This window comes from Crotalus tigris, unplaced genomic scaffold (genome assembly GCF_016545835.1).
Source record: "Crotalus tigris isolate CLP2741 ecotype Arizona unplaced genomic scaffold, ASM1654583v1 scf7180000024340.7048381, whole genome shotgun sequence".
Taxonomy (NCBI): Eukaryota; Metazoa; Chordata; class Lepidosauria; order Squamata; family Viperidae; genus Crotalus; species Crotalus tigris.
Window position 1 is genome coordinate 6,354,217 of NW_024100510.1, and position 25,711 is coordinate 6,379,927.

At 37.5% G+C, this 25,711-nt stretch overlaps 1 protein-coding gene and 1 long non-coding RNA gene across 4 annotated transcripts in view; one reads left to right on the forward strand and one right to left on the reverse strand.

Annotated features, from left to right (window-relative positions):
• Positions 1 to 22,028, reverse strand: RHAG (Rh associated glycoprotein). 2 transcript variants are annotated; one of them, XM_039326316.1, is made up of 11 exons: positions 21,801 to 21,938; positions 21,309 to 21,448; positions 15,779 to 15,962; positions 11,468 to 11,618; positions 7,227 to 7,374; positions 5,671 to 5,837; positions 4,262 to 4,399; positions 3,296 to 3,414; positions 2,308 to 2,381; positions 1,877 to 1,950; positions 1 to 208 (listed from the first exon to the last, which is right to left on the reverse strand). In XM_039326316.1, the coding sequence occupies exons 3-11, from the start codon at positions 15,940 to 15,942 to the stop codon at positions 128 to 130; spliced, it is 1,116 nt and encodes a 371-aa protein (XP_039182250.1). In that variant the 5' UTR covers positions 15,943 to 15,962; positions 21,309 to 21,448; positions 21,801 to 21,938; the 3' UTR covers positions 1 to 127. The 2 variants fall into 2 exon arrangements, with proteins under 2 accessions (XP_039182250.1, XP_039182249.1); XM_039326315.1 differs by lacking the exon at positions 21,309 to 21,448 and having other exon boundaries at positions 21,801 to 22,028.
• The window catches only part of LOC120300378, a 20,266-nt gene continuing 16,572 nt past the window's right edge, over positions 22,018 to 25,711 (forward strand). For both annotated transcript variants that reach the window (XR_005554648.1, XR_005554649.1), the window contains exons 1-2: positions 22,018 to 22,086; positions 23,091 to 23,140. This is a non-coding gene — a long non-coding RNA (uncharacterized LOC120300378). The remainder of the gene's footprint in view (positions 22,087 to 23,090; positions 23,141 to 25,711) is intronic.

A 25,711-nucleotide genomic window follows, 5' to 3' on the forward strand; every position in this document is an offset into this window, starting at 1 on the left:
AAGGGTTTGTTCTGGCTTTATTTTTCAGCAAGATAATAAAAATAGAAAGAAAAAACAACATACGTAATAGATATTTTATCAGATATTGAAAACATCATATGGAAAAAATACAGATATATAATTCTTTCTATGCTTCTACAGTGAGTTTGTTGGGATCCTCTTCATAATCTGTATTGCTTTCCAGAGGTGCTCCTTCTTCAATGGGAATCTAGAAGGAATAGCATACAGAGATTTATTCAAGTAGGGGATTTTTAACTATCTGACTCAATTTTAACCCAATTGAATTTAACTGAGGCTTTTCAGTCTCTCTCTCTCTCTCTCTCTCTCTCTCTCTCTCTCTCTCTCTCTCTCTCTCTCTCTCTCTCTCTCTCTCTCTCTCTCTCTCACTCTCTCTCTCTCTCGCTCTCTCTCTCTCGCTCTCTCTCAGGATTACTAAATCTCTAGACATAATCTATTGGGAACTGGCATTGTTCTACCTTATAAACCCAAATTAACTGAATGGGAATTTGCTGAGGAAATGTCCCAGTAGGACTGTACCTCTTTTTATACCAGGTTGTTGGTTTAATATGTCAGTATATCAAAGTAGCCATTGTTGCACCATTACTCATGATAACAAAGAATTATCTCTCACATTTCTGATCTACATAGTTTGATCATTTGTCAAGTTGATGAAATAAATGCTTTTCCATTCTTTATCCCCTTTTATATCCATCCAGAGGAACATTGTTGGCATCAGAAATAAAATTTAACTTAAACCATTTTGGAAAACATCTCAAGAAGAGATAAACAACCATTACACTATACAACTCCGATCCTCTTTGCATGTTCATATCTCCTTTGGTCTCCCATTGTTGAAAAGTTGTGATTTAAAACACACATATTCCAATTTAAACTGCAGATAGTTATGTTAAGCCTCCAAGCGGTGTAATTAAGCTGTTTTCTCTGTATAAAAACACAGCCCAATTTCTAAAATATTTATTAAAACATAGGCCAAAAGTTTACCTCATCCCAAAACCTGATAATATTATACTACTGGTAACAGAAGTCTGTTTTACCCCTGGGCAATTTCTAGAGCAGAGTTTTATGCTATACAACCACATAGATTAATAGATGATAGATGATAGGTGGGAGGTGGAAGATGAGAGAGAGAGAAAGAGAGATCCAGAAGCCTTCATCAAGCCACATGTGTCTTTGTTGCTGAATTCAGCAAGATCAGGAATGAGGGAATACAAAAAAAACCATGAGAGCAAGAATCCTGAAAGACAACAAGTCTACCTTTCCTGCTCTTCATATGATTCATACGATGTTTCTGAAAGAGTAGTAGTAGTAACAGAAGGGGGAAAACAGGACCTGACATGCCACAGAGAAGAAAATTTAACCCCTACCACCACCTTCATGCTACATTTGAAATATAAAAATGAGAGATTGTAGCTGTAGGGAAGCCAGCATGTTTATTTATTCAAGCCTGCGTATGTATATAAATAAGATGATGTGCATGCTTGAAATATAGTTCTGTAAGAAATGGAAAAAGTATATTGCCAAATGGGTTTCTGAAAGAAAACAGAAAAAAGAAGACAATGGGAAAGAGAGGGAAACATAGTTAGAACAACTATGAAATGCACGAGTGGAACAGAATAGTAATGAAAATAATAAGAGGACTCTGAGATTGGGGAAAAACATATCCTGGAACAGAGAGAAAAAGAAAGAGGGAGAAAGAACAGCATTAAAGAAGATCTATAGTACCACACCTGTGCTGCCAAAATCTGGATGAACATGACATGATAGTAAAAGCATTTAAACAAAATTAACTCATCCAGATTTTCTGTAGCCCAGACAGAGTAACCAGTTCTTCTCTATTGTTTGAAATGTGTCTTACATCCCAATATACGGAGTCATCATAGCAGTTCTGATCAGGTGGCTGTCCCAGGAAAGGCAAGCTGAGAATTAATCCTGTATCGTGAGGAGGAAACATATTGTGGGTTATCAGTGAGAACATTTTCTATAATAAGAGACATAAAGATTGCATAGAATACTTAAAACAGAGGAGCAACTATATTTTATTCCTGCAAATGATGCTCCACTGCCAAAGCAGTTTTTTTCTAAAAAAAAAGAAAAGAAAAGAAATTACACACTAGTTGTAACAGTATGTTTTTTCATTAAGTAAACATCTAAGGAACAGTTTTGCAAATTCTTATTCAGTTTTTTTAAGATGCTATAAAGCTGCATTTTTATCCATCCATCCCTTCCACAGAAGTTGTGATCTGCAGGAAGTTCACCATTTCTTGGAGATGTCTTTATTTTACTGACCTGTAAATGCTCCTCCTACCAGAGCAATTGCAATGGAGCAGCCTAGAGCAGCAGCTTGCATCCCAACAGATATACTGTAAAGAGAACAAACCAACTTTTTGTCATCTGGAAGCCTCATGCGGACTTCTTTGACAACTATGTCTGGTTGCCAAAATGTATTTGTGCACACAAAACCCATTTCTACCGAGCCCAGCAATAAACAACTGTGCAAGTGGGAGAGACTTTGAAGGTGCATTTCCTTTAACACTTTGCAGTATGTGCTTTGCCATTGTGTTTTGCAAAGCAACCTGTTCAAATGTTTTATACTCAGCTAAGAACATACTGGATGAACAAGGCTGATGAATGGGAAAGGAACACAAACCACAAGTGAGTTTCTTTTTCTTCTCAATTTTTCTCTTCCTATTATTTTTTTATTCCTCAGGACCTCATATAGTTGCAGTTCTCTTCCTGCCTAAAGGAGAGACAGACACTGCTGTGCTGATATTATGGCAGTGTTTCTCAACCTTGACAATTTTAAGGCATGTGGACTTCAACTCCCAGAATTCTGTATTATGGCAATGCTTAGCAACTTTAAGATGAGTGGACCTCAACTTCAGGAATTCCCCAGCCAGCTATTATAGTTAGGGAATTCTGGGAGTTGAAGTGCACTCAGCTTAAAGTTGCTAACACTGGCCTAGGGCTTGATCTATGGTCAAATGCCACTACTCTGACTGACCCTAAACAGATTACTAATCAAACTTATTTATTCTTTTGCTGTTGGGGAGATTGATTACTTTCAGTCTTGGTCTTCATTTGGTTTTGCCAAGGCATCACTATCTATCTTGTTATAAGAATTGTTTTACCAGCAGAGAAAAACTGTTTAAGATCCTATTGCAAAATGAAATATTTTTGCAATCTATAGTACTTGGTGAGAGTTTATCTCTCAAAGACAGTCTATAAATCTGTCTGGTCAATTAAATGACAGTAAAATACAGTGAAGAAAACTTACTTGCTGTTAACTTGCACAGCAGCTGCAATGATACTTGCAATGCCTCCCAATAGCCCAGGTAAACCATGCAGATTATGGACGCCGCAGGTGTCTTGAATTTTCAACTTGGCTAGCATTGGCTAGGAGAGAACAAAAGGTTATTCTGCAATTCCTTTAAAAATAAAATAAAGCTTCCTTGTTTTCTTTTTCACTTTCCATTCTAGAGAAAACTACCATGCTTTATAAAATACATGTATATTGCAATGAAGTTTCTTTAAACACTGATTTGAGTCTGTTGTCCTACAAACAGATGAGATGGGATGCAAGTATTCTGGCTTTCACTGGAATGATAGAAGAGACTCAGAACCCAACACTCAGTCTCACTTAAACAGACATGAATCAGGGTTTCCCACAGGCTTCTTTCTGATTGAAAGAACATAGTATAATATCATATATATCTACAATTCAAAGATACTAGTTGCACTGGTTACTAGTATATTTCTGAATGCAAATGCAAGCTGCAGATTATTCCCTATAATACCAATGTAACTCAGGGACTGAGTACTTTTAAGATAGCCTATCCATATAGTTTTTGCCTATCCCACCCAAAGGTGCAGAAAATGCTTGCAGAAGAAGCCATCTATCAAGTGTGTCTTGAAAGTAGCCCTTCTCTGTGTGGGGGTCTCTGTCCCTGATACAGCTTGCTTCCTATGATGGAAATCTGGCAGACCCTGGGAACTTGGAGGAGAGAGAAAGGCAATTGCAGAAGAGATTCCTTAATACCTATGTGCAACTATTATGCAGCCATGTGCAAATATCTATGATGGTATCTATTAGCTAAGCCTTCCCTAACAAGTGTCCTAGTAGTAGATTACAGCTCCCAGAATTCTAATGAAGACGGCTTAGAATATTGGAAGAATAGAATATGGAGATTGCTAAGCTGGGGAAGCTGTATTAGAATTACTTTTCTTTACAAAAAATACTCACAGATAAGTACTTATACCCAATAACCGAGATGATTCCTGCTGTGCTACCAATTAACAAAGCCCCAACGGGCAAGATGTTCAGGTCAGCACATGAACCCACAGCAACACCGCCTGCCAAGGTGGCATTTTGAATGTGTACCTGTAGGAGATATAAAATATGAAAAGGGAGAGGAGATCTCTAATGCCAAGGGAAAGGATTTTCAATTGAAGCACAGGATATCAATTTGCTTTAAATGATGTGAGTATACCATAGGAATTGTGCAGCAGCTCATGATGGCCTCCACGCATAACCCTTGAAATAAGATACATAAGAACACTGCCTTATAAGAACCAGACCAATCCACAGATTTCCAGAACCAAAAATCTGTGTTTCTACTGATCAGGTTTCATTTATTAAAGAAGCAACCTGGAGCTGATCTATACAAGATATATGACCAGCCATTAATTTAAAATCTATGAACACATGCTCTCTTCTTGGCAGTGGTTCACCAAGTTTATATAATTTGTTTTCTGATTTAACTCTTATAAATGAAACTTGGGAGTTCATATATGTTAAATATACACAGAATTAAAATAATGAAAAATAGGGTCACGGTACTTTTAATTGTTGGGTAAGGAAACAATTTCACCCTATTCATTGTTTCTCGTTCTCTATGGCAAGAAATGCTTGCTAAACAACGGTGGAATCAACAAGAACTCTACTTTCCCTATTGGGAAATCTCATTATCCAAGTGATACCATTGTGATAACAATCCTGTTGATTTGGAACCAGTGCTTATTGGGATTTGGCTATTTCTATGCCTGTGGTATCTGTGTGATATCACACATCAAATATTCTTATTCCTGTAATATCTGTATGGTCGCTAAGAATCAATCAACCGTGCCTTGATGGTACAGAATCAATCAATCAATCAAATGTATGTAATTGTAAGGTAGCCACTTTTATGATCCTTGTTATTGAGGTACAGGAGCACTACTGTCAGACCTGCTCCAATACGATCCCTTAGGAAAGAAAAACCCTTGACTTCATTTGGTTAAAGCAAAAGGTTCTTTTACTAAGAGTGATGGTTGCAGTAAAGTCAAGCCAGCTCTGAATTTCTTTTCAGGCTGTCCAGGAGAGAGATGCTCTGCTTATGCAGGATCTGAGGCACTTCCTCCAAATGATTTTCAAAGTGCCCAGATCTCTATCAACACATTAGCAAATCTTTAATATATAGCTAATTACTTTTTGAGCCTAGTGTGCCACACAGTACTTTTGTAGAAGACATATGTTCTTATGTGCTTTTTTAAAATTCATGGAACAGCCTGGCTTGGATTAATAAGATGTAATAATCTTTTGAGAAACTCTATTATACTGCTGTAAAGCACATTGGTTAGTTCAAGTAGACTAGAGTTCAAGACAATGCTTACCATGTCCAGTTTGCCTCGATGTTCAACCAAAATAGAGAAAGCAAATGTGGTGACAGCGCATGCTGCTAAAGAGAAGTATGTGTTCATGATTGCCCTCTGTTGGTCCTCTGCTGATTTTGCAATGGCCGAGTTAAAACTGGGCCAAAAGAGCCAAAGAAAAAGAGTACCTGGAAAAGGAAATGTGTCAGTCTTGACTTCTGGCAACTGCCTGGCTTAGTGCCAGTTTTCATCACAAAATTTTGGAAGTTGTTTCCTTTGCCTGCTTCCTGGCAAGAATTGGCCCAAAGTCACAATCAGCTAGCTTTGTGCTTAAGACAGGACAAAAACTCATAGACTCCAGGCTTTTAGTCTGGCCCCTATCCACCACACCAAATTTGACAGGTTCATATAAAGGGAGTCCTCAATTTATGTAATAGAGCTGCCCATCATGATTGTGAGTTGTGATAGTTGTAAACAGCTTGGTTGTGTGAGCAATCCAATTTTATGACCTCTTTTGTGACAATCATTTTATGACCAATGCCATGGTCATAAAACAAATGCCACAGTTAAGCAACCCAATGGTTCACTATGGTTGCAATTTTGCCAAAAAATGGAAGTAAATGCCAGTTTTTAGCAAAACCATTGCAAAACACAGTTATGTGACAGCAGGATGCTGCAAATGGCCATAAACAGGGCTTTTTTTCCTCATAGAACGCCCAGAATGGAGTTCTGGCACCTTTTTTGCATGGAACCTTGTAAGGAGGCAAGGCAGGTTGTATGACATGTGTGAGTTCTGGCACCTTTTTTTTTTTTTTTTTAGAAAAAAAGCACTGGCCATAAATATAGCTTGGTTGCTGAACACCTGAAGTTCAATCATGTGATTGCAGGGGGAAGCATTGGAACTTTGAATCTGGCTTATAAATAGCTCCCTGGTGATACCGTTATCACTTCAAATGGGGTCTCAGTCATAAGCTGAGGACTACCTATATCACTTGAAATTGGTCAAATATAGATGGAGAGGAAAATCAGCTTTGAGTTCCTGCTGTAATTATAAACAGTCTGTATAATATTTCACTTTTACAGCTTTGGGGGGAAATTTTGCTGCTTTCATTATATGTCATGTTTTCAATCTTTAACACAACATCCAGGCGATAATGAATCTGAGTCAAAGTTACTTTGAGGTCACTTATTAAGTGCTGACGGGAAGAATGAAGAACCTGACTAGAAGAAAACACATAAAGTTCAGAAAAACATAACCTATACATGCAAATGCATGGAGTGAATGACCCTCCTTGCAATGAGGCAATACTCCATAAAAATAGCAGCTGAGGCCTATGGAGGGATGTGAGGTTTTCCTTCCCTCTTCACTTCATTCTGCCAACATTTCAGCACAAAGGGCTGTACATTCTGCTTTTGACATTTGATTGACATTTGATTGTTTGTATTACAGTCATCTTTATTTAGTGATTTGTCAATTATGTCAAGATGATTACATTAGAAATGTTATTAAAAACAAGTTAGTTAATTAGTTAAAAACAGTGCCATGGAATTTACCAAATAATGAAGTGCTTACTCACCAATCATAGCAAATAGATCTGAATGGTAAACAGAACCTTCTTTAGGATGTCCATTTTTCAGACCAGGCCGGTAGAGGATTCTGGCTACAGCCAACCCAAAATAAGCTCCAAAAGCATGAATAGTCATGGATGCCCCAGTATCACTGGCCTGCAAAATATTAGCATGAGCTTCAGCACTTAACTAGAGTGAATCACCATTCCACCATAGCCTTCCAAACAAACAACAAACAGCATGTTTTAATTGAAATAAATAAGTCAGTGCACACTAGCACATATTTATGTATTTATTTATTCCATTTCTATAGCCGCCCAAGTCAGTCAATGACTCTGGATATATGCATATATGGATTTTAATAAATAGATATGTCTTTGCTTCTGTGTGTCAGTGTCTGAAGCAGTGGTGTCACTGTACCAAAGCAATTATGTAAAAAGGTGTGTAGAATTTGCTTTCTTTTGTCTTCCTATGCTTAATGCTAAGAAGCTGATTCTGGACATTAGAAGATATCTGTACAGTTTACAATGTCCTTCTTTAGTAAGTTAAATTGGGATATATTTTTTTCTTTATCAGTCTTGGCAAGTTAAATATGTTAATGATAGAGCACTGGTGCCATCTTCAGGTCACTGAAATTACTGGACTGCCTTAAATTAACAGAATAACAGAGTCGGAAAAGACCTTGAAGGTCTTCTAGCAGAAGAGAGACCCTGTAACATTCTGGACAAATGGCTGTCCAATCTCTTCTTAAAACCTCCAGTGATGGAGCATCCATGGCTTTTGAAGGCAAGCCGTTCCATTGGTCAATTGTTCTCACTGTCAAGAAATTTCTCCTTAGCTTTAGGTTGCTTCTTTCCTTGATTAATTTCCATCCATTGTTTCTTGATTGCCTTCTGGTGTTTGGAAAATAGGTTGAACCCCTCCTTGTTGTATCAGCCCCTCAAATATTGTAACATTACTATTATGTCACCCCTAGTCCTTCTTTTCACTACCCAATTCCTGCAACCATTCTTCATTATGTTTTACCCTCCTGGCCCCTAATCATCTTTGTTGCTCTTCTCTGCATTCTTTCTAGAGTCTCAAAACTGGATGCAGTATTCCAGGTGTGGTCTTACTAAGGTTTTATAAAGTGGTATTAATACTTCATGTGATTTTGAGTCTAAGCCTATGATTACGCAACCAAGGATTGCATTAGCTTTTTTGGCAACTGCTGCACACTGCTCGCTCATATTTAAATGATCGTCCACCACGACTCCACAATCTCTCTTACAGTTACTGCTGTTAAGCCAGGTTTCACTTAATCTGTACGTATACTGTGGCTTTTCTTGCCTGGGTGTAGTATTCTAGGTGTGACCTTACTAAGTCTTTATAGAGCATTACTAATATCTTGATTCAATCCCTCTGTTAATGCAAGTTAGAATTGCATTGGCTTTTTTGGCTGCTGCCACATACTGTTGTCTCATATTTAGCTGATTGTCTACTAAGACTCCAAGATCCCTCTCTCAGTTACTGCTGTTAAGCCAGGTTTCACTTACTCTGTACATGTACTTTTGGTTTTTCTTGCCCAAGTGTAAGACTTTATTTTTCTCACCATTGAATTTCATTTTGTTAAATAGGGCCCAGTGTTCAAGTCTGTCGAGATCCATCTGGATCTTGAGCCTATCATCTAGGGCAGGCATATCAAACTCGCGAGTCACATGATGTCGCGTGATGTATTGTGACTTTTTTCCCATTGCTGGCAATGGAGTGGGTGCGGTTTTGACATGACGCAGCTGGCCCATGGGCTGGCAGTTTGATATGCCTGATCTAGGATGTTGGCTATTCCTGCCAGTTTATTATCATCTGCAAATTTGATAAGTTTCCCTTCTATTCCCACATCTAAATCATTTATGAAGATATTAAAAAGTACTGGGCCTAAAACGGAACCTTGTGGTATCCCACTGCTTACTTCCCTCCGTGTACATGTAGTACCATTAAGGACTACTTGTTGAATACAATTTATCAGCCAGTTACAAATCCATCAGGTGGTAATGCTATCTATCACACTTTTTTCTAGTTTACCAAGAAGTAGATTGTGGTCTACTTTGTTGAATGCCTTACTGACGTCTACATATACTATGTTCATAACATTTTGCTGGTCTATTAATATAGTCACTTTGTCAAAGAACTAAATAAGGTTGGTTTGGCATGATCTGTTTTTAACAAACCTGGGCTGACTTCTAGTTATAACTTTATTTGTTTTTGATTACATTTTCCAAGTTCTTCTTGGATATTGATGTTAGGTTGATTGGTCTGTAGTTTCCTGGGTCTAGTTTTTCCCCCATCTTTTTTGAAGATGGGAACCACATCAGCTCTTTTCCAATCCTCTGATAGTTCCCTGGTGCTCCAGGATTTTTTAAAGATACGATACAATGGTTCTGTGATGACAGTTGCCAGCTCTTTCAGAACTATGGGATGTAATCCATCAGGTCCCAGTGATTTATACGCATCAAGATCAGACAGATGTTCTCTTACCATTTTCTTGCTTATTTTAATTTTTATTTCTAGTCTGTCTTTTACAGTTATATTTTTGGTAGATTGGGTTATAATTTCTTTTTGCATGAAGAATGAAGCAAAGAATGAGTTAAACAGCTTTCTCTCTACTGCCCATTACTTCCTTGCCATCTTCTCTCTTTAACGGACAACTGTTCCCTTGACTTTTTTTCTTTTTATTTATACATTGAAAGAAACTTTTTTATTATCTCTGACATTTGTTGCAAGTCTTTATTCATTCTGAGCCTTTGCTTTCTTGACTTCTTCTTTGCAAATTCTAGCTATCTGCTGATATTCTGCCTTAGTTATGTGTCTCTCTTTCCATTTTTTGTACTTATTCTTTTTGTGCTTCAGTTTATCAGTGATCTTTGTGCAACCATGCTGGTTTCTACTTGGATTTTAAGAGATTGTCCACTAGGACTCCAAGATCCCTCTTGCAGTTTCTGCTATTGAGTCAGATTCCATCTAATCTGTACCTATGCATTTGGTTTTTCTTGCCTAAGTGTAAAACCTTACTTTTCTCACCACTGAATTTCATTTTGATAGATAGACCAGTGTTCAAGTCTGTTTAAAAAACTGTTAAAGCTAATTGTTATAATTTAAGCTCTGACCTTTATTTCTATTTTGAATAAACATAAATTAGCCAGAAAATATCAGACTTGGAAGAGCCAATTTTGCATAGTAGTCAAGGCACCAGGTTAGAAATGGGGGGGGGGACCATGAGTTCTAGGCCCAACTTGGGCACAAAGTTAGCTGGGTGATCTTGGGCCAATCACTTTCTCTCAGCTCTAGGAAGGAGGCAATGGCAAACCACTTCTGAAAAACCTTGCCAAGAAAACAACAGGGAGTTGTCCAAGCAGTCTCCAAGAATCAGACATGATTGAATAGGAAAAAAAAAACAGAAGGAGATTAATTGAAATTAAACTGAAATGTTTGAAATATTTGATTGGGTTTATCGCATTAAAGCAATTCAATTTATTCACCACTAAAAGAACTTGAGAAAAAATATGTTCCTGAAGGAAAATTGATTAGAAATTGCTTAGCAAGTTCTAGAGTCATCCATTCCTTGGATTTGGTGGAAATGCCTTCTCTTGCTGGAAACTCTTGGCATGGAGAGGGCAGATTTCTAAAGAAGGTATCTGTTTCTTTAATTTAGTCTGCAGAATTGTTTGATTCATTTTAATGCATTCCATTATGATATGGAAATAGATCGGGATATAAAAAAACTGTCTATGATCCCTAATCCAGAGTGGAATAGATCAATTGGACTTTTAATTTTCATCTTCCTGACTAATTTTCGCCCAGTGGAATTTGTTTTTCACTAAAGCTGATTTGTTTTCTCATAGGGAAAAAATCAAAAACCCCACACAATTTCTCAGAACTGAGTATTTCCTTTTCATGGAAATATAATGCAGCACTCAAATCAAAATGTCCTTCCAAAGCATGGCAGACAAGAAGGTAGTCACTGTCAGAGAAGGTCTTAAAGCCCGACATACCAAAAATACAAAGTGATCTATAGAAGACAGAATCATCTTATAAAATGACATGTGTTGTTGTTGTTAATTGCGAAGTCGTGTCCGACCCGTCGCGACCCCATGGACAATGTTCCTCCAGGTCTTCCTGTCCTCTACCATCTTCTGGAGTCCATTTAAATTCACACCTACTGCTTCAAAATGACATGTAGGTCATAATAAAATAGAAGTCAGAAAATTCCTACCTTTAGCACATTCACCACAAGATGTTCATTGCATACAAATATAGAAATTTCAAACATTGTTAAAATCAGCATCTGAACTGGACTTGTTTTCCCCAGGACAGCTCCAAATGAGATCAGGACAGCTGCTGTGCTGAAGTCTGCATTTATCATACTTTTGATTTAATGAGAGAAAATAAAAACATATGGGTTATATACAGTATGTATTCAGATAGTGACTATTAACAAAACACCTAGAGATGCAAAATAAATGTTATTTATTCAAGTTCTTCATTTGAAGGCTTCATGAATTACTGCTTTTATTTGTATTAAAGTCATCATAAATCCATTAGTATTTTCTCGAAGTGATAAATTTCATATCTTTGCTATTCATTGGTTGAATATATTGATTGACATACAAGCAAACTCAAACAGAGGTAGAGAGAAAGAAAAGAGGAGCTAAAACTTAATGATGAAGTCAACTTTCAGCAAAGTTTTGAAGTTGTGTATTCTAAGACAGGGAATCAATAAAACCCTGATGGGATAGTATTGTCCTAGTTACTTTTCCAAACCCAGGTTGCATCCTACATATATGCTGTGACTTCAATTAGCAGGATACTCTTAAGTTGTGCCTTGCTGGCTCTAGCTGGCTCTATACCGCTTTATTTTCTGATGCTGGCCTTAGATGCCAGTTTTCTCAAGAACTAGATGATGGAGGTTCCTGGTCTGAATCTAGGTTAAAAACAGTTGTTGATTCAGTATCATTGCTGGGTAAGGCACATACGATCTTATTCTTAGGATGAGCACTCTTGCTCCTATTCATTATCTGATGGGTGTATTAAAGCCAGGCCATAAGAAGATGTGTAAATAATACCTTCTTAACAAATACTGAGTAATTTGACCATAAGAGAGTTTGGATGCCAAACAAGTTATTGTAAGAAATATAAAACTGCCTTTTTTCTTTTTTTATTCTCTCTCTGCATTTCTCTTATAAAATGCTTCTTTGCCTTAGAATTTACATCATGGTGGCAAAGTGGTTAGAATGCAGGTTGACTCTGCCCACTGCCAGGGGTTCAATCCCAACCAGCTCAAGGTTGACTCAGCCTTCCATCCTTCTGAGGTTAGTAAAATGAGGACCCAGATTGTTGGGGGCAATATTGACTCTGTAAACCGCTTAGAGAAGGCTAAAATGCTATGAAGCAGTGTATGAGTCTAAGTGCTAATACTGTACTGCAAATGATATTATGGTAAAAGGTTAGGGGGAACACCAGAAGAAAAATCTGTTATTGTGTCTAGTCTGCTCCTGAACATTTTGAAAGAAAAGCAGTGAATAAAGATTTTAAAAATGCCGTACATTTCCTTAATAAGTAATGGCAGGACTCTAATAACTTATTGAAACAGTTTTTTAATTATTGCAAATAATCTGTTGCAGAATTTTCTCTATTTCATTGTCTTTTTAAAAAAAAAAAGTGGGGCCCTGAAATGTCTGCAACTCTTTTTATTCACTTGAAATTTATTTCAGAATACTGCATAGTGTGCACCACCTTCCAACAATTAACTTCAAAAGTTTTGTGTAAACTGCCTTATCTAGACATGCAGAAAGGGTTGTCTGTTATTAATTTAGAAAATTAGGCAAGTTTTTTCTTACCTGATGTTATAATATCAGTAGTACATTGATGATCACAACACTGTATTTCTAAATTTAGAAAGTAATATCTTGCTTTTAAAAAGTACACAAAATAGTCAAAGATAAGAAATTGGTGTATATCAGTGTCCATTTCTAATGTATGTATAGTCATAACAATGAAGTTACTAGCTAGAGGGAACTGCACCCTGAATGTTCAGTTTCAGATAATATTTTTTCGTAGCAACAGATTTGCTTTTCTTTTAGCAAAACCATTGAAGACATTGTTGTAGTTCAATGAACATAGCACTTCCTTGAGGAAAGATACCATTTACACTCCTTTCAGCAGCGATAGATTTGGACTGCAAAAATAAAAAAGGACCAACATTTCTGAAAGTTCTGACAATCGGGTTAAAATACATAATAGATGCCACCAAGTGAAATTAATTTTAACTGCTGATTGAAGAAACATACTCTTTCATATATTTTATACTTTTTAAAAATTTGATTTCCTTTTTACCATATTGCACAAAATTATTCAAACCATTATCAAGAATTAATATATGAACCAATGCTGGAAGACCTATTTACTTTTTAACGTTATTGTGAAGGCTTATGTGAAATGCAGGAAAACCATTTTAGTTCTTTCCAAAACATTATGGGACGCAAAAGCCACCCTTATCACTGAACCGCTTCCCTGACTTTGTACTGGTTCATGGGAATGACCTGGAGAGATAGGGAAAAAAAGCTGCAGACTAGACAACCGTCATGGAAGAGTTGTCTTAGCCCACAGAAACAAAAGTGGCATGGGAAGCATTTCAGAAGGGACTCTCACTAGTTTTCTGGAAAGTAAAAGTACAGGAGGGGAGATTTGCAATATTCATTTTTCACAGATTACAGATCTGAACAGAACGATTTGTCCATCCCACAAAAGTGACAGGTTGAAATTGTGGACCTAGGGAAGGGTGGGCAATGGCTCAAGGAGGAGGAAAGATAAGCTGCAATCAATAAGGTGTCAGCTGCTAAATTGCCAATAGAAATTCTCTGCCCAAGGGCATAGTCAGGATATATGTATTCTAGCTTTTATAATACAGTTTCATTCACCACTGAAATTTCTAAAAAAATAAAGTCCAATGAAACAATTGTACCATAGCCAAACCAATGAAAGACTTAAAATGTGCTACAAAAAACTAGTGTTGTTTTTATTTTTTTTATTTATTTGTTTGTTTGTTTGTTTGTTTACTTGCTTAAAATTTTAATTAGGGGTGGTGAATTTTAAGGCCTTCCTGATATTATAGAAGTATAACTTGTAGTAACCCTTGCTATGACTCTTAAAAGATATAATTCTGTAATGTCTGTGGAGTCAGAGGTTCCTACCTTGCTAAAAGCCAAGAAGTAGAAGGAATGTTTCTTTAGATCAGTGGTTCTCAACCTGTGGGTCGGGACCCCATTTGGGGTCGAACGACCATTTCACGGGGGTCGCCAAACAACGCAGTCTGCCATTTTTTCCCCTTTTCCTTAGCTATGCTACTCCCTTTTATTCTATTGGTTTTTGAAAGCCAATAGAATAGACTCTCTTGAATAGAGTCTAATTCTGTTGGCTTTCAAAGCCAATAGGAATTGTCCAGGCTGTCTCTGCCCTGCTGAGCCCGCCAAAAGTCCCATTCTGCAAACGGTGCTGCACCAGTTGAGTAGTCCTCGACTTACGACCGGTTGGGGGTCACGGCATTAAAAAGGTTGAGAACCACTGCTTTAGATAATGTATTCCTTAACTAGGGTTCCTAGATTTCTTGAGGTATCACAGGTTTTATCACAGATGGAGGAAATGAGACTAAACATTTTAGAAGGTCTGAACATCTGAAAAAGTTGGTATGGGACACACTGTTTTTTAAGGCAAATATACTGTGTTTCCTTGAAAATAAAACCCAGTCTTATATTTTTTTTCCTCCAAAAGAGGCATTAGGTCTTATTTTCAGGGGATGTCTTACCTGCTTACCTCAGGACCACTGCAGCCAGGCCTTCCATGCCCAGACCCGTCATGCCACCGCCCGCCTTTGCACCAGTGCCACTGCTTGCAGAAGGATACCACATGGTGCGTCACGTTGGTACCTCCGCTCACAGCAGGGCACCACTTGGCACATTGAGACAGAGCTGCTGCTCACGGCAGGATGCCACTTTCAAATGGCCACCAGCAACCAGAAGAAGTGGGCCAGCAGCCATGCAGGCTCCTGCTGGATGAAGCTGCTGGTGTTGGTGCCACCGCTGCAAAGCAAGGCAGGTGTCGGGGAGTGGGAGGCCTAGCTGTGGGGGCCCTGAGTTAAGCATGTGCGGGGCACGTGGAGCAGCTCCACCCCTCACCCCCTCCATAGCTTGCTTTTTACACATGTGCCTCATCCCACCTCGTACAACCAGACGGTGGGATGGAGTGGGCAGGGTCTTAACTAGGCCTTATTTTGGGGATAGGTTTTATATTAGGCACACATATAAAAATCAAGCTAGGGCTTTTTTTCAGGATAGGTCTTATTTTCTGGGGGAAACAGTACTTGCCACTCTTATAGCATTCACCGTCACTAGCTCACTATGGTTTACACCACAGTGCTATCTTTAGCACAACACTTCTGGAAATTCTAGTAGAAATTCACTTGTAGGGAACTCTTGGTAACCAATCTTAATATTCAAGTCACTTGTGCTTCCCAGGGTATTCTCCTTACCTTTCAATGATATTATAGACATGATTTGATTCCATGTGCCAAAATCCTTGTAAGAGGATGCCCCACTGAAGGCCCAAGGCAGCAATGAGCAAGTTGATGCCAACACTGCTGAAACCATATTTTTTCAGGAATGTCATCAGAAAACCAAACCCAATAAATATCATCACATGAACATCCTGAAAGACTAGAAAAAAAATAAGAGAAAAGTTTTATGATAGGCAGCATCAATAAATAAATTTCTCCTGGCAATTTCATTCCAAGTTTTCCAAGTTTTAAAAGAGACAATTATTTCTGATAACATCATCACATGAAGAAAGAAAGAAAGAAAGAAAGAAAGAAAGAAAGGAGGGAGGGAGGGAGGGAGGGAGGGAGGGAGGGAGGGAGGGAGGGAGAGAAAGAGGGAGGGAAGGAAGGAATGTTGCTTATGTAGCACAAATATTCACAAAGTGCCTTCATTCATTTATTAATGAGTAAGAAAAAGTTACATTCATTGGCTATGAAGTACAGATAGCTTCAGGAGCAAATGAGGGGGAAATAGAATGGAACAAATTATCATGAAAGAGGGTAGGTAGCCTTAGCTGGCAGAAACTTTAGCCCAATAAAAGCAATTTCTCTGCATTTTAAAGTTATTGAGTAAGAAAAAAATCCCACCTTCAGGCATGGGATGGTAGAGTTTTATTTACATTATTAAGAAACAGCAAACAAGCAATGAAGAGTCACAGAAACAACTTTAAACCACATTGGGCTATTGAATGAACAGCCTCCTTAGAGGTACAGAATATTTTTAAAGGCCAATACATGTTTAAATAATCCAACTGTAACTGCTCCCTTGACAAATAAGCTCATTATAATTGCCTTGACATAAAATCTTGGGTAATACCTCTCCTATCAGAATCCTTCTTACTAGTCTTCACACTTCTTCTTTCAGCTTCTCCTCCACTTGACCCTCCAGTCCATCATTCACCCCATCAAAAGCACTGAGGATTCCTTCATAAACAAAACTTCCAGCTTCTCATGCTCCATATTGGCCAAGCTATCAACTAATGCTCAGCAGTTCTTTGCACAAAATCTGCCTTCTCTCCAGTGCCTTTTTCTTATCACAAGTAGTCTTCCTACTACCAAAACTTTCTGCTGTGTTGATTTCAAACATTCCTGCCTTCTTTCCCACACTCCCTTCTGGCTTCCTATATAGAATGAAGATACTTCATATATTTCTGAGCTAAATATCTGCAACCTCCCCTGAGCTATCTTCCTTTCTCTTCATTCTGTGTCCCCCTCCTGCTATTTGACTTACCTAAGAGTAGTTAAATCATAACTGGAGCCAGCAGATTGCATTATATTACCCTGATTTATATGCTATTCCAATTCAAAGACTCTAAATGACTCTGTACACATACAAACATACACAGAGAGACAGAGAGAAAGAGCAGAATTATAGCAGTAAGAAATGAGATGTAAGATGTAAGATGTAACAACATCTAGCTCAGAGCATCTCAGGGGTACTGTGTCTTTTCATGTTATCCCCAAATGCTCCTCTGAAGGACCACTCTTCAGGCTCAAAAACTCCATAGGAATACAGCAGTTCAGACATTCCTTCAGTGCTGGGACCCTCAGCAAACATTCTCACTAGATAAACAGCTTCAACTCATCTCTGAGGTGCTCTCAGAGATATTAGGCCACGTAGGCCTTTAAAAATGATAATCAGCAGTTTGAATTGTACCCAAAGCTAATCATCAACCAATGCAACTCCTGTAATATTACAAAAATGAATGTGTGCATAACTCAGTGGACTAGCTGAATCATCTTCAAAGGCAGTCTTATGTAGAGCACACAGGGCCATGTGAATACAAGAAGCCCCTGAATACAAAAAGGAATATCATGGCCCCACCAAAATCAAGTACAAGAGTGACCCGTGTATTTTCCATCCCATGCTAGAACATAGCCTCTACCGAAAGGGTGTACACAATTCATAATCCTCTAACCTTTGCTGAAGATGTGACCTAGCCTTATAGTGAAACATTCAGAAACCAGCCCACAAGCTCGGAGAATGAACCTTCACCCTCATACACAATCCATTTCATCCAGCGCTTTCTGCAGTTTGCAACCTCACCAAGTTCTCAACAAATCTTCTTTAGAAAAGAAGAATCAAAACTAGCCACTGGTTATCCAGAAAAATAGGTCTGAACAATAGCTTCTTGAGGAGGGAATGCAGCATTTTCTGGTGGCACAATCATCTTGAACAAGAACACATTAAGCACTACTTGAACTCAGCTTCAAGTAAATTTTTGGAGGTTTTCACTAACCAGGTTTAATTTAATTTAAATTTAATTTAATTTAATTTAATTTAATTTAATTTAGACGTGGCATATCAACCAGGATACTGAACTCTCTTCAGGAACCATAGGATCAAAGCACATCTCAGGGGCTGCCATAAAGAAGAGGGAATCAAGCTATTTTCCAAAGCACCTGAAGGCAGGACAAGAAGCAATGGGTGGAAACTAATCAAGGAGAGAAGCAACCTAGAACTAAGGAGAAACTTCCTGACAGTGAGAACAATTAATCAGTGGAACAGCCTGCCTCCAGAAGCAGTAAATGCTCCAACACTGGAAGATTTTAAGAAGAGACTGAACAGCCATTTGTCCAAAATGGTGTAGGGTTTCCTGCCTGAGGAGGGGGTTGGACTAGATGACCTCCAAGGTCCCTTCCAACTTTACTACTATTATTATTATTATATAATTCCAGATAAGCTCACTAAATAGGGCCTATTCCAACTCTACTGCAGGTAACTACCAACTCTAAATGAATATAAGCACTTTCATCGTTTTGATTTTGTATGAATTTATTGCAGCGGCCCAGCAGCCAATTTTTGGCCTGATTTTTTTTTTTTTTTTTTTTTTTTGCCAAATCAGCTTTACTAAACACAATAAGGGGAAAGGAACCTCACTCCACTGCTATTCTTGCTATAATGTAGACTAAAATTTGAGCTCTTTCCCATGTTCAGTCACATTTATCTTCAACAATATCACTTAGTTTGCAGCTTTATAATCTCTTCTGCAGTTTCATATGATAAATCTCTTTGGTAAACCAATGAGTTTCCTTGGCACAATGAGCAGAACTTGAAATAATCCCCAAATAATCTTTGAAAGCTAGAGAATCCACTAGGCACCTGGGGTGGACCAATCAAATGGATCTATTCTTCTTATAGAGGTCATTGGCATTGGCTGATAGGTGAACCAGAGAGTGATCTGATTATGACAAGGGACTGAGGAATATGTCTCCTGTCACATTTCAGTTACTTTGAAATATGTTGATCCCATCATTAACTGAGCCCATGATAGTGGTGGGATTCAAATATGTGAACAACTGGTTCTCTGTGTGAATGCCACTTCCGGAAGTCCATTTTGGGCCTGGACAACAAAAAAATTAGCTACCAGTTCTGCCGAAGTGGTGCAAACTGGCTGAATCCCACCACTGGCCCATGATCCCCAAAGACAAGGTTTGTAAGTTCACGGTGGCCATGAACTCACAAGCCACATCTGAATTCACCCACAAGATGTCTCTCAAAATCAATAGGGTTGGCAGGTGCTGGCTGCAACGATTGGCCCGAGCAGACCATATGGATGCCCAGGACCAGAAAGGCTGCTCCCAGCCTTGCGCGCAAGCACACGGCAGGAAAAGATCCTTTGAAATGATTGGCCAGCAAGGTATTGTGCAGGGGGGCTATAAAAGGGGGCTGCACCATTTTAAAATTGGTTCTGTTGGTGTTTGCAATAAAGGAGAACTGTTGGAACTTGTTGCTTCGTCTCGATGCCTCTTCTTCTGAAACAGAACAATGGGCACTTCAATGCCAGTCCTATGATGAGGTTCAGCAGCTCAGGCAGGAATGAAGCTGTGCAGCAATAAGTCCAGGGCAATATCAAATCCTCAACTCATCCACCTCTTCTTTCCCCAGTCAAGTCAACGCAATACCTTCCAAAATCAGCTAATATCATCTACTTCTCCACTTTTACCTATTGTCTTTGAGGGGAACATTTCCTCCACTCTTCATTTAACTGTTTAACTTAACTTTGTCCTTTCTAGCCTTGCATGAATTTCATTGCAGCCGCTGTATCACATTTGTTTTTGCAACTAATTGAAGAGAGGGATGAGGGATAATAAGAAAATAAAACCAGTAGGACTTCCTTTCAAGAAAATATGTTGAAAATCCAGCTAAAAGATTTGAATGAAGAAAATTTGTTTTAAAGTACTGGACACTTTCATTTTTTAAAAAAAAAAATCCTTTTTTTAACCATGATGTTTAACAATTTGAGGCCTAATATTTTTTCAAGGCAGGTAGGTGTTCTCCATTTCTCATTTCTTCCAGTGCCTCACTGCATATTTGTAACACTTGTAGGCTCATACCAAATTCTCACTAATGTATGCAATTTCATACAATGGTAATTGGTCATCATCATTATCAGCATTGCAAAATATTTAGATAATAGTTTATGCCTGACAGATACATATACAAAAAAGAGAGGCTACTGTATATAGTATAGACACCATAGAAAAGGAATCAACATTTATTATATTTAAAGAGAAAGAGAGGGGGATAGATGCAGGGGCTTCAATTTAAAAAAAACATGAATGGAAGCAGAATACACCTCAATACCAAAAACATATGGAGAGTTTTCTTTATCAGAAAACTTTATCTGATTATGTTATATATGTGTAACAATATTTCAGGAAATTACAGGACTGTTTGTAGATTAAAGACTTAAGCAACAATTATGACATTCAACAAAATATGTCTGGATCTGAGGTCATTTGGTTCTTGGAAGAGTCATGCATGTATTAATGCAAGAATAAACCTTCCATGAGAAGCACTTTTGAAACAACAATTTAAAAATTGGTGAATTTGGGAGGTATACATTTGGGAGCCAGTTTGGGGTACTGATTCAAGGCATCTCAGGTTAAAAACCAGGAGACCATGAGTTCTAGTCTTGCCTTAGGCACAAAGACCTGAAAAATTAAGCAGAGTCAGACTTTCTTCATATTTGAATGGGAAATAACTAGGACAACCTAAGACTATGGGCAAGACTAGGAAACTGAAAATAGTCTTAGAAGAAGACAGTTGCAAACTATTCATAGCCATATGGCTTGACTCAAAGGGCAATTTGCCTACACATGGCTTAAGTGCTATTCCTTCCATTCAAAAGAGAATTATACTAACAATAAGTAGGCTTGCCTTTCTTCACAAGATGAATCCCCATTCACAAAGACAACAACAATAATAAATCTGAGTAGTAATATCTTATAAACATATGCAAAGCATCCTAGAACATTAGTCCAAAATAGTAAAATGTAGGTAAATATTTATCCTACCATATTTAATGTCTAATGGCATACATAAATGCACAGAAATGGTGTCAGACTAGAGTAGCATGAAGCTCCTTCAATATAATTTGTCATAATTCATTTGTGGATCTTACAGTTTCAGAAATAAAGAATTCCCCTGTTCCAGTGTGCCAGAAACCCATGGGACACTTACTCCATGGTAAGATATCATTGCTGTTTTAATCTGCAAGTCAGCAGATGTCTCTGAGTAGGTAGAAGATAAGAATCCAAGGCAGTTTATGAAATGCCAGAGAAATTCAAAGACATACCCATTCATAAAACTCTGTGAACTTCCTAGAAATGGGAAATTAAGACATATTCAGAAAGAATATATCAAATGGCTAGTTAGTTAACAAAATTAGCAGACCTGTCACATCTGTCCCCAAATTTTCCCCATTAGAGTATTTCATATTTGCATTAAGCATTTTTTTTGCACTATGCCGCTTATTCAGAATGGTGTGCTTGTTTCAGAAGGAAAATTTATCATTTGAATGAGACCTGTGCCTCCAGTATATGATATACAAAGTACACAGTAAATGAGAATGCAAGAATCTCCCAATTAAGTTATGCACGGTGTTAGAACAACCCCCAAAGCAGCTAACTTTCACCAGATTGCTATAGTTTATTAACCAATGGCATCACTTACTTGGATATAAGCCCATATTAGTTGATGGCTGGCTCCATCTGTCTGTTGGCTGATATCTCACAAATATTCCAAATAAAATGATAATGATCACTTGTAAAAAAATGGCAAGAACAGGGAATCTGATCCGCATATTGGTGGAGAAAGAATTTGAACTGGGCATCCTTGCAGGAGTTTGGCAAAGAATGATAAGGACAACTCCAACAACTTGCTGTTTGCTTTAAGCTGTGTTGCATCATAATGACATAGCATAACCTCCTGCTCGTTAAAGTCAAGCCTACTGAAGGAGGTACTTATCTTTACTTATGGTTCCTGCTTAGAAAACTTTCTCTTATTCGTCTTTAAGATTTATATCCATTCCTTCAAAACTTTCCCAGAATAGAAAAATTTATATCTATATAATGCAAGGAAATGATCAAAGAAACCAAATGACTCCTACTTGTATTGTTCTAATATCATATCATGTTTGACTACTTTTTCATACTTTCTTGTTTAAAATATACAACAAATTAAATTAATGCATCAATTTGTGTCTAAGTGCAAAGGCCAAAAAGTCTTTCAATAGTGTTAAAGCTACACATTGTATCCACAACCGTATGTTTTCAAAGATAAGACAAAAATAAGAAGTACTACATTTGACAGATAACACTTTTTAAAAAGTGTAAGCTTCCTTTTTTATTTTCTAATATGCAAGTGTACAGAAATATACACATAAATATAAAATAAGACTTATTAAATGGAAATAACATTTGAACAAGTTCTTTTAAAATATTTTGAGACTAAAACATATGAAGAATGGTTGCAGGAATTAGGTATGTCTAGTTTAATGAAAAGAAGGACTGGGGGTGACAAGATAGCAATATTCTAAAATCTAAGGGACTGCCACAAAGTGGAGGGGGTCAAGCTATTCCACAAAGCATATGAAGGCAGAAAAAGAATCAATGGATGGAAACTAATCAAGGAGACAACTAACTTAGAACTCTTGACAGTGAGAAAAATTAATTAGTGGAACAAATTGCCTCCAGAACTTGTGGGTGCTCCATCACTAAAGACTTTTAAGAAGATACTGGACAGCCATTTATCTGGAATGGTATAGGGTTTCCTGCTTGAGCAGGGGGTTGGACTAGAAGACCTCTAAGGTCCCTTTCAACTCTGTTATTCTGTTATTTTGTGGAATGTTTTAAAATGAATAAACATTTATAGTATGGCTGAGCAAAGACTCCATGAATTTGTTCAATTTGAATAGCATCCTGCTTTAACTCACATTATTTTGTCGGCTGTTTCATTTGACAGATCTGAATTCAGTTGAAATCAGCAGCCTAGTTCAAACATGGACAGCAACTGTAAGTCAAGTAGTCTTATGAATAATTTAAAATAGTGAGATTTTATTTATTGTAGGCATTTCAAATTCTTTTACTTTAAAACAAATACTGACAACTTTTATTTTTTTCATAGAATTGACTTATGTTAAGCAATCAAGGTTCAGATTAATGGGTTAGGGTTAGGGTTAGGGTACTAACCTTGGTACATGGTACTAACCAAGTATTTATATGGGAAGGGTGGAGGGGGTCTCAAATAAAAACCTCTTTATTTGAACAGAGGAGGATTGATTATTATGAAAATGACACACTGCATAGAAAGTTGGTCCAAGCTAGGATACTTGTATAATTTCAGAGTGTTAGCAAATAAAAGAAGTTACTTTGGAAATGACATACACTTTAAGCAATGGTGGGATTCAAATATGTGAACAACTGGTTCTCTGTGTGGATGCCGCTTCCAGAAGTCCATTCTGGGCCTGGGCAACAAAAAAATTAGCTACCAGTTCTGCCAAAATGGTGCGAACTGGCTGAATCCCACCACTGACTTTAAGAAATAAAGGTGCATGTTTTCTAAAGAATAGATATTATGATTAATCAGGGCTTTTTTTGTCATAGAACACCCAGAACGGAGTTCCAGCACCTTTTTTGGATGGAACCTTGTAGGGTAGGCAAAGCGGGTTGTATGACGTGTGTGAGTTCCGGCACCTTTATTATTTTTAATGGAAAGCAGTGTAGGACTGTGTTCTCTATTTTTTTATATAGGAGTAGAATTCAGATGAGGAACAAACATTGGCAGAAAAAGAAAGGATTTAAATATTCCCATTTCCCAGCTTAAACAATCAGTTCTATACTTTCACAGAACTCTACAACTAAAGGACCACTTTTAAAAAACAATTCTACTCTTCACAGTCATATTGAATAAAAAGCAAACTAACTTTAGAATAGTCCTGTAATATATATAGAGAACTTCTCCTATAGTGTCCCAAATCATTAATGTAACTTCAGAAAGACTCATAGTATTTGTGTTTTCAAAAGAACCTCATTGTTTCAGGCTACAAGCTAATCTATCCAAGCTCAACCAGAATGATTAGTAATTTAGCTGAATCTGATGTTCACCTCTTATCATATTAGGTTGAGACCCAAACACTGGTAGAATTACCAAATTTGAACTAAAAACTAGTTATTTATTTAATCGATATGGAGGCTACTGACTTACAATTAAAAAGAACAAAACTATAAAATAAAAATAATTCATGAGATACCCACAAACAGATATATAAACAAAACAAATTGAAAAATCAACAAAGGCTCAATTATCAACCTTCCCAAGACCTAGAACAGGTCTTCAATAGCTTCCCGAATGCCATCAGGATAGGAGCCATGTGGATCTCTGGGAGGATATAATTCCAAAGGAAAAGTCCTATGACAGAGAAAACACGTTTCCTGGATCCTGCTAGATGTTATTTCTTAATTGATGGGACCCAAAGTGCACTGAATGTTGAATTTCTTTCATTTGCAGGGAAAATAAAAAGGATTTTCAAAATATAATGGTAAACACTAGAATTACAGATCTGTTTTATGTAAAAGAGTATGTTGCATGAGTTCCATATCTACTACTCTTAATACAAGATAGTTACTTACTTCATTAGATAACCTTTCTTAAACATCTATGAAATAGTCTGAATGATTCTGAAAACATAGGAATTTGTTGAATTATCACAATGAAAGGCTTTCACAGTCTTGTCCACAAGAATCCATTCCTGGTTCCTACATCTTATTAGTAAAATCAAGAGGAACAACAAATTTTCGAGCAGAACTAGGATGATAAAAGGATTTTGCCTAATGTTGTAGGGCCATTGAGAATCTTTGAGTAGAGTAGGGTTTCAAATATTTTAAAATTCTAAACAGGTTGCCCAATTGTTAGTCATTTTTGAACCTCCCACATATAAACACACACACAAACCAAGTTAAGGTCTAAATTGCCTACATATAAGTCTCTAGATACCCCAAACATAAGTTGCGTAGTTGTTGGCAATGTGACAGCAGTAAAGTCTCAGGGCCAACTCCCTTTGACCTAGAACATAATTTGAAGGGCCAGCTTTCCTGTTCTTTAATGATTCATGAATGTTGCAAGAAGAGTCTGGAAAATCAGTTCCTTTAAAGTGAATGGAGAAGCTTTTAGTATTTAGAATTGATATTTATGAAATAATATAAAACATTTTCATGGTACATATTTACTCTATCCCTTAATGGTTTTCAAATGTGGAATAAAGCATTGGGAATGAGGAATAGGGAATAAAATCAGAATTAACAGAAAATATTCTCTTTATGTTGTCATAAAGAGAGGTCAGCAATGTTGCAGCTGTATTTTGCAGTCTTCCACTGAAAAGGACACTTTTGCTGCTGCCAATATCATTGTTGCTGCCCACAACATTGTGGATACTCCATCACTGGAGGTTTTTAAGAAAAGGTTGGACAGAATGTCCAAAATGGTAGATGATCCCCTGCTTGTGCAGAGGTTGGACTAGGAGACCTCCAAGTTCCCTTCTAACTCTGTTATTCTGTTATTCTATTCTGTTATTTCAAAGCTTAGCA

What these genes read in the sequence shown, in the direction of transcription:
- RHAG (XM_039326315.1), bottom strand. Translation starts at nt 21,960, where the DNA reads ATGCCCAGTTCAAATTCTTTCTCCACCAATATGCGGATCAGATTCCCT. An exon ending in GCTGTGCAAGTTAACAGCAA is followed by an intron (nt 2,382 to 3,295) that starts GTAAGTTTTCTT and finishes TTCTCTTTACAG; the next exon opens with TATATCTGTTGGGATGCAAG. An exon ending in ATGACTCCGTATATTGGGAT is followed by an intron (nt 209 to 1,876) that starts GTAAGACACATT and finishes TATTCCTTCTAG; the next exon opens with ATTCCCATTGAAGAAGGAGC.